Here is an 8,636-nt window from a genome sequence, read left to right on the forward strand (position 1 = left end):
AAATCTCTCTTCTTGCATTGTTTGCTGCTTGAGCCTGTTAAAATAACAGGATACAACCAGCTGGTTAGAATTGGACAAAGTAAATCAAACAACATCATGGATGTCACTGGGCATGTGGATGTTATGGTTTCTAAGTAACCACATATTTATTTCCATGTTCACTGACAGAGTGGAATGGTTATACAAATTAAAAGGATTTGACCCGTCTTGGAGAAGCTGGTATAATATAAATTGCCACAGAAACAACATTATCAGTGTATGAAAGCATTTAGCATTTTGAAAATGACACTACAGCTCACTGAGATCTAGTGTTTCTATGGAACAAACCCAAGATCTTGGTGGCACATGACATGTTTCCATAATCATTTCATCTCCCAGCTTCTGGAACAACAATAAGTTTCAGTGTGAGATTTAGATAGCTGGAGTGTATTTTTCTTCGAGTGTTTTATTAAATTCTTGTGAAAAGCAATTAGGCTGTGGTTGTCTTGTCACACACAAACACTCTTGGTGCTGACAGACTGATATTGTTTTAGCTGAAACCAGACTCAAACACCCCTCACTCACCCTTCAGAGATCTGGAACAATGCTACCCACATTAATTATGTACAAATGATAATTAACAGTAGGTGAAAAGACATTAAAGTATTACAGTATATTGTTTGTGGCTCCTTATGACTCAGAGCTCATTGCAAACCTATTGCTGATTCACTGGTTTGAATTGAGTTTATTAAGGACAATTAAATTTCAGCATAAATTACAAGTAATATAATTTCACATCCCAGCAGCCCACTGACTAAATTTGTGGTACGGGTTAGTAGGTAAATACAATGATGGACAGCTCCAGTCTGGTGAAAGGTTACGCAAAATCAGAACAATCAGATTTCATAATAACTTCCTTAGGATTTGATGCTATGTGAGAAAAATATAAATTTATTTATTTGTTTTTTATGTATATTTGCACTGATAAACTTGACTAAACGCCTAAAAAAAATAAGTTTGTTTGCGTCAATCTGTACGCTTACACAAACAACTGTTTGATTGTAGTCTACAGCTTACAGTGGTCTCTGCATACTAAAATGGGAGAGGAAAAAATATTTGAACATGCAAAAAGATAATCACACATTAGCTTTCCAGTTTGATGAAATGCAGTGCATGAGAATTTCGTAATACATTCATCATACTTGACGGTCTGCAAAAACAATTCTCCTGACCAAACAACACTATTAATAAAAAAAAATGGTCAGAATTAGTCAAAATGCATTTTTGTGTGTGGTAAAAGAATAAGACAAAACAAAGGCTTTTGTCATAAAATACTATGACCAGAAGTAAACAAACTTAGGAAAATAGGAATAACATGAATCATTTCTGCTCTGTTATGCATCTGTTATTTTTATGAGAATAAACTGAAATGATCCAAAGTTTTTAAAATGACATTATGACTCATTGATGGGAAGTCCAAGATGAAGACATCTAGAGAGTGGATTATATATATATTACTGGTTGCATGGGTGACAGAAAGCGCAAACCCAGGTTTTGTCAGACTGTGCCGTGGTTACTCTTGTTTATGTTTTTGAGTTGCTCATACACACCCAAAATCTTATGTGCCCACATAATTGTCTCAGTTCAGTTATAGCTGAAATCTTAGTAAAAGCAAAAGCTCCTTAAATTGGAATCAATGTGAGAAATGACTGTTAAGTCTCATGCACAACCACGTCGCTGTCATTAATATTGATAAATGAGCTCTGAGTCTTATAAGCATGTCAACAATTATAATGGTTTCTCACTTAACCGATTAGATATGATTTGTGGGATGTGGAAAAGGACATTAATTATTAAAATCATAAATGCAAAACTATACTTTGGACCAGAGAGTGTATACAGAGGCTCCACATATCTCACCACAATGATTTCATTATAGTTAGTGCTAGCAGCTTTACACAACATGTACTGTAAATGATGATTTTACATGCTGCTTATTTGTGATACACAGAAACTATGACTAATTATTAATAAATAATTAGTCGTTTATTTTTTCATATAAGAAGTAGCATTTTAAAGACATTTAAAATTTGCTATCTATCTATCTATCTATCTATCTATCTATCTATCTATCCTATTAGAGTGAACTATCTATCTATCTATGCATCCTATTAGAGTGAACTTATTATGTCTACATTGAGCAGAAATCAGATCTGTATTTGTTGATATTTTTGCTGAAAAATAAATATCCATTTTTCCTGCTTGAAATTTGATATGATTTATTGAAATATATTGAAATGGTTTCTTTGGCAAATCTCACAGTGCTGTGCTCAGAAAAATCATTGCCTATGACAGCATCATCTGACAAAGTGCCATGTGTGGTTAAGGATGGATGACACTTCTGAATTACCTTCTTCTTCTCTCTAGATTCGTGTGTACATCAACTCCATGGGAAAGCCTAGAGGCAGCAACAAGACTGATCTCATAGCTTTGCGGTTCCTCTCGGTCAACTCCATCATCGACCCCTGGGTGTTCATCATCCTCAGCCCCTCGGTTTTGCGCTTCCTGTGGGGGGCGCTGTGCAAGACCAGCTTCGTGCCCTCCAGAAACTCCCTGTTCAAAACGTCCATTACCAAAAACCCAGCAGGCCAAATCGAGCTGTACCAACCCACTTCCACCTCTGTGGAGACCACACACCTCAACAAGTCAACCGTTCAGAAGATCTGACGTGATGTGGACAGTATTTATGGACTAGACGGATCCATCTAAAAATCAATATGCTTCGGAAGGCAAGGTTTTGAATAAGTTCTTTGATAGCATTCCCAGTCTGTCTGTCTATCTATCTATCTATCTATCTATCTATCTATCTATCCCATTCTATTCTATCGTTCTGTCTATCTAAGAACATCTTAAGTGATTTGTCTGCCATAAGTAAGGGCGATCTGGTTTGTTTGTTGATCTAAAAATTGATTTAGAAACCCCCTTAGGTCATTTAACTGAGTGAGATAAAGCCAACTGTGAGGTCAAAGGGGTAAGTTATGTTCCCTCAACTACGACATTAATTGTTTTGAGACCGAGGGCCCTGTCAACTGCGATTGCCAGAAGAACTTGAAAAATGTTCAAGGCATGTTGAGTGGGCGTTCAGTCATGGAGGATAGTCCAGTTTTGAAGATGATATTCTGTGTTTGGAATGACTGAAGACAGAGGAACCATCCTGAAGCTACCGTTCCGCAGTCATTGCTAATCCAGGTTTCCTTTTTAGGGGGGGGTTGTGCTTTCAAACAGGTCAAATGGCATGTCCAAGCAGTATTTCACTTTGGACACTTTGTTGTCAAGTGAATCATGTGACGAGGTTTCCTGCATTTCAAGTCAAGGAGTTCTTCAAATGTTACATGCTGTCTGCTTGTATTTATATTATCAACATATTTATTGTGCTTTGATTTATGTCTATACAACAGTAAGTCAATGACATATATGTGTCTTCATACGTATGTCGACTGACATGGTTCAGTGGTAATCAGTCATTTCTTTCATGTGAGAGATTCCGATTGTACATAATTGTACATAATTAGTATAAGCATATAAGCATGACGACATGCATGGCGCCGTTCAGTAGTTACAGACCTATTCTTTGTGTCAAGATACTTGTTTTTCGGTGCCTTTGAGGCTCTTGAATGTACTTGTGAAATAATGTGACTCATTATTACTGGTGTTGTCTATGCATGTCATTTTGTCATGAAATTGTCTGTTAAATGTAACATTCTATTCACATCATATCTGTCCTAATGCACAGCGAGAAGGATCACAATCTGAAGTAGGATTGTGTGTGACTTTAAATTCCAATTCAGTTGAATTAAGAAAGCTAACAGAATGCAAACTGCATTTTGGATTTGAATGTAAGGAAGTAGAATTAAAATAAATACAAAAAATCATACCCATGACTGAATATTTTTAACTAGAAAAGCAATGTTTGTCTAAGACAAAATCTATGAGTTGGCTTAACAGGTTTGAAAAAAAAAAAATCATATTCCATCTCATGAACTCAAAGGGCGCCAAATCTGCAATTCTGTATTTTGCCCAAACCTGCTCAGGATCCATGTGTCTTCATAAAGAAAGAAATAAAGCATGCATACTCTCCCTCAGGCCATAAATAAGTATGCAACCACTCAAATGCTTGTCTAGTGCATTGCTTGCACAACTTGTATATATTTAATGCATTACAGTGCTGTGATAAACCACAGGAAGTTTCCTTGCCATGTGTTTTTATTCAGGTTACTAGTTCCTAAATATGTTGACAGTTAGCAAACTTTAACTAACTTGCTTAGCAAGATTTTCTTCAAACTGCTGCTCCACCATGACCAGCAATTGACCTAAACTGGCTAACCTTGGTCCACCTACACGCTGGAGTAATCACTGATGGACAGGAATGTCTAACATGTTTGAGGTTGTCAAACCATTCCAGTTTGAAATCAAGCACAACTCCACTCACTTTTTTATTGGTGTACGGATGCCTACGTACATCTGCATGTGTTGCAGCAACAAGTTTCTCAACATTTGGTCAGCATAACAAGGGTTTTCCCAAACTCGAGGTTTATGAAGGAACTGCAGTGAGTGAAAAACTAATAATTAATTAAATCATAAAAATGTAAAATTAAAATACATTACTAATTTTAAAATAAAATTAAACCCTTACTAAAAAGATTAAAGGAGTAGTTCACCCAAAAAAGAAAATCTACTAAAAATGTACTCATCCTCAGGCTATTCAAGGTGTACATGAGTTTGTTTCTTCATCAGGACAAGTTTAAAGAAATTCAGCATTACATCACTTGCTCACTAATGGATGCTCTGCAGTGAATGGGTGCTGTTAGAATGAGAGTCCAAACAGCCGATAAAAACATCACAATAATCCATAAGTAATCCACACCACTCCTGTCCATATGTTAAAATCTTGTGAAGCATAATACTGTGTGTTTGTAAGAAGCAAATCCATCATTGATGGATTTGAACAAGTGATGTAATGCTAAATTTCTCCAAATCAATTACAATGAAGAAACAATTTAATCTAAATCTTGGGTGGCCTGAGGTTGAGTACATTTAAAAACAATTTTTTTTTAATATTTTATTTGCTTGCCTGCATGTCATGTGACCATTAACCAACATCAGAGAATCAAGAATATGCTAATGCATTTTTAAATGATTGAAATATTAACTTAAAATCTCAGGGGGACTTCAAATATTTTAGGTCAAAGGGCCACCATAAAAGATTGGGAATGTCCCAGGAATATCCCTGGTATAACCGATCGTAAACTCTTGGATACGTCCTCTGTGCCACACCATTCCCATTAAAATCAATGGATTCAAAGTTGTTGTTGTTTTTTTTTTAGTAGCGGGAATTTACTATTGCACAAACTGAAATGCATGGGTTTTAGCTGTCAAATCATTTATAATAAATAAATAAAAATATGCAAAATAATTCTGTGGGCTGTAAAAGAGCAACATTGGATGCACCGGGTAAATAGCACTGCCTTCACAGAAAAAAAATGATCAAAGTCTAATTTACATATAAATGATACAATGCTGTACCAGTGCAGATAGAGCCTGGTTAACCTGGACTGTGGGTTTGTGCAGATTATTGAATTCACTCCTAGCACGTAGGCGTCCTCAGTCCTGATCAGTACACCACATGGCGTGTGTGTGGCTCAAGGGGAAACACACTGGATTTACACACATCTGTTAAGAACAGAACAGAACTCCCCATAAGTCTATTAACCATTCGGCCAATATGAGGTTCAACCCCACATCGCTTACAAAAACAACTTGCTGTTTATTTGATCAGAAAGATGGTTGACATGAAAGTTGAAATCTCACTTAGCTTGAGTGTGGTTGTGGGAACTTGAGTATTTTTTAAGAGGTAAATATAATATATGCGAATATTTGGAAAACAGCGCAGGGTCCAATGCTTGTGACATGGTGCACACTCTGGGAGTGTGGGAACCAGGACACAGATCTTGATCTGGCTTCTCTTCAGCTCAAGCAAACCTCAGTTGTCATGGTAACATATCTATACCAAACCACAGCAAATAGTTGAGCTCAGCCGTCTTGAGAGCTAGAATTACCTGTGGTTCTTTCAGAGAACTCATAAAGGTATTCAAAACATTTACTGCATCACCGATTAGATAAAATCAGTTTTCGAAGCCATCAAACTGTCACTATCAAGGCAAGGCAAGTCAAGTTTATTTATATAGCACATTTCATACACAATGGTAATTCAAAGTGCTTTACATAAAAGAAAAGAAAAAAAATAATCACAACAATAAAACAAGTAATTTAAAAACGTTGAAAATGATTAAAAAATGTATTTAAGAGGTTTAAAATGAATTTAAAACGGTTAAGAATAGAAAACGATTATACATAAAATATAGTGCAATCAGTTCGGACATCGTACAGTGCTCATTCAATAAATGCACAGCTAAACAGATGAGTTTTGAGTCTGCATTTAAATGTGACTAATGTTTTAGCACATCTGATCTCTTCTGGAAGCTGATTCCAACTGCGGGCGGCATAATAACTAAAAGCAGACTCCCCTTGTTTTGTGTGAACCCTTGGTATTTCTAACTGACTCGATCCTAATGACTCATGAAAGTAAAGTTAGGAGGGGCTGTTTCATTGAGGACCGTTGCACTGCAGCTGTCTTCTAGCCATGTTTCGTTTAGAAACATAAAATCCAGGTTGTTTGTGGTTATTAAGTCATTGATTAGAAATGATTTATTTTTTAGTGAGCGAATGTTTAAAAATGCTATCAGTCCAAACCCCCTTTTTATTTCTCTGAATACGGAGGCAATGAGGTGTCAAAGTGATTTCTCTGCGTTGATTTACAGTGGTGTGTGTAGAAAGTCTATTGATTCAGCCCATTGACTTAGAATGATATACGTGTATTCACAGACTTACATTCTCATTTGAATAGCTACATGAGCCATTTCAGCTTCTATACTTGCTCATTACCTGTTTGTCTAGCTAGCATTTTCTGGTCATGCTCCCATGAGAATTGTCAGTTATGTATTTCAAGGTAATGCATGTTAATCACCAGTTTCCAAATGGCACTGTAATAAACTGGTACGACTGAAACGGATATGCTTTGTCTTACTTGCATGAATTTCATAAAAACCTGTCACAAATCTAGAAATAATAAATAATACAATTTAAAAAAAAAAAATTATATAATAAATATATAATATATATTTTAGTGAATTATATTTTTACAGTATATTATTATAATCATATAGTTTTATTAATAGTTAATTGTATTTAAATTGTATTTATTGTATACTGTATTTACTCAGTGCAACTTATAACATTCAAGTGAAAGATATAACACCAACATGTCAGAAAAAAAATAAAAATAAAAATAAAATAAAAATCACTGATTTGGAAAAAGGATCACCCTCCCTCCTAAAAATGACTTGTAAATCAATCAGGTGTAGCTAATCACCTTCTCACACAAAGCCATTTGACATTCAGCTGTGATCAGCTGTGGTCATTTTGATGAGCTCAGCATGAAAGGAGCTTTCCTGGAGCATTTCAGTCCTTGGTAGTGCAAGTGAAGCAAACTATCAACTATGAGTGGCAAAATACGGTCAAATTCTTGAGGAAAATCTGTCCTTAAATATGTCCTTGCATGGCCTAATCAGAGCCCAGACTTAGGCCATGTCCACACGTACACGGGTATTTTCATAAACTGAGTTTTTCCTTCTTCCGTTTAAAAAAAAATCTCTGTCCACATGAAAACGCAAACGCATGCTATGAAGCACTGTCAAGAGCATGCCAAACCAACAGGTGGCGATATAATCTCAACCGTAAAGCCATGTTGGCCAATCAGAAGCCTGAAAAAGTTTCCAGTAGGCGGAGATAACAGCGCAGGCTCTGACATCACAAGCCCAAAAAAAATCTTTCATTTATTGAAAATCTTCACCCTGGCAGACGTTTTAAAAAATGTTCAGTTTCAGTGAACTGGTGCTGCATTTGCGTGTGGACGAACGGCCAAACCGCATAGAAAAAGCTGCTGTTTTAAAAATAACTGCGTTCGTGTGGACAGGGCCTTAAAGGTGGGGTAAGCGATTTTTCAAAAACGCTTTAGAAAACTGATTCGGGTTGACTAGCAAAACAAACATGTAGCCAATCAGCAGTAAGGGGCGTGTCTACTCATGATGTGGAGGAGAGAGCATTCAGTGCACAGGACGGACATTAGCGAGCCGAGCGACAGAAAGATAGAGATGGCGGATAAAAAACAAAAGAGGAAAACGTCTGCGGAGCAAAAGAAGGCTTAAGGCAATAAGGCAAGAAGTAGGACCCGTGTAAATATCGGATCAGCTTTCCAGCGCTGGAGAGAACTCAAGGAGCGGAAGGCCTGCGATTGGACGCCGAGGTTGCTTTGTTTCTTCTCGATAGGTGAGTAACACCGTGTCTGCGCCGCAACAGCTAAAGTCTGTCTAGTACACTGGACGAGACAAAGCGACCGTTGAAAATCTATGGGGCGGAGCTATCAAAATAGGGGTGAGACCCTTTTGTGGTAGGGGTCAACATTGGCTACCAGAAATCGCTTACCCCACCTTTAAACCCCATTGAAAATCTGTGGAATGACTTGAAGACTGCAGTCCACA

At 36.9% G+C, this 8,636-nt stretch overlaps 1 protein-coding gene across 1 annotated transcript in view; it reads left to right on the top strand.

Moving 5' to 3' along the window:
* LOC107679983 (prostaglandin E2 receptor EP2 subtype-like) overlaps positions 1–4,139 on the top strand; it is a 7,833-nt gene extending 3,694 nt beyond the window's left edge. The window contains exon 2 of the mRNA XM_016475720.1: positions 2,407–4,139. Within this exon, the coding sequence (XP_016331206.1) occupies positions 2,407–2,706 (300 nt within the window). The 3' untranslated portion in view covers positions 2,707–4,139. The remainder of the gene's footprint in view (positions 1–2,406) is intronic.
* The last annotated feature ends 4,497 nt before the right edge of the window (positions 4,140–8,636 follow it).

Source organism: Sinocyclocheilus anshuiensis, unplaced genomic scaffold (assembly GCF_001515605.1).
Source record: "Sinocyclocheilus anshuiensis isolate Anshui unplaced genomic scaffold, SAMN03320099.WGS_v1.1 scaffold772, whole genome shotgun sequence".
Classification (NCBI taxonomy): domain Eukaryota; kingdom Metazoa; phylum Chordata; class Actinopteri; order Cypriniformes; family Cyprinidae; genus Sinocyclocheilus; species Sinocyclocheilus anshuiensis.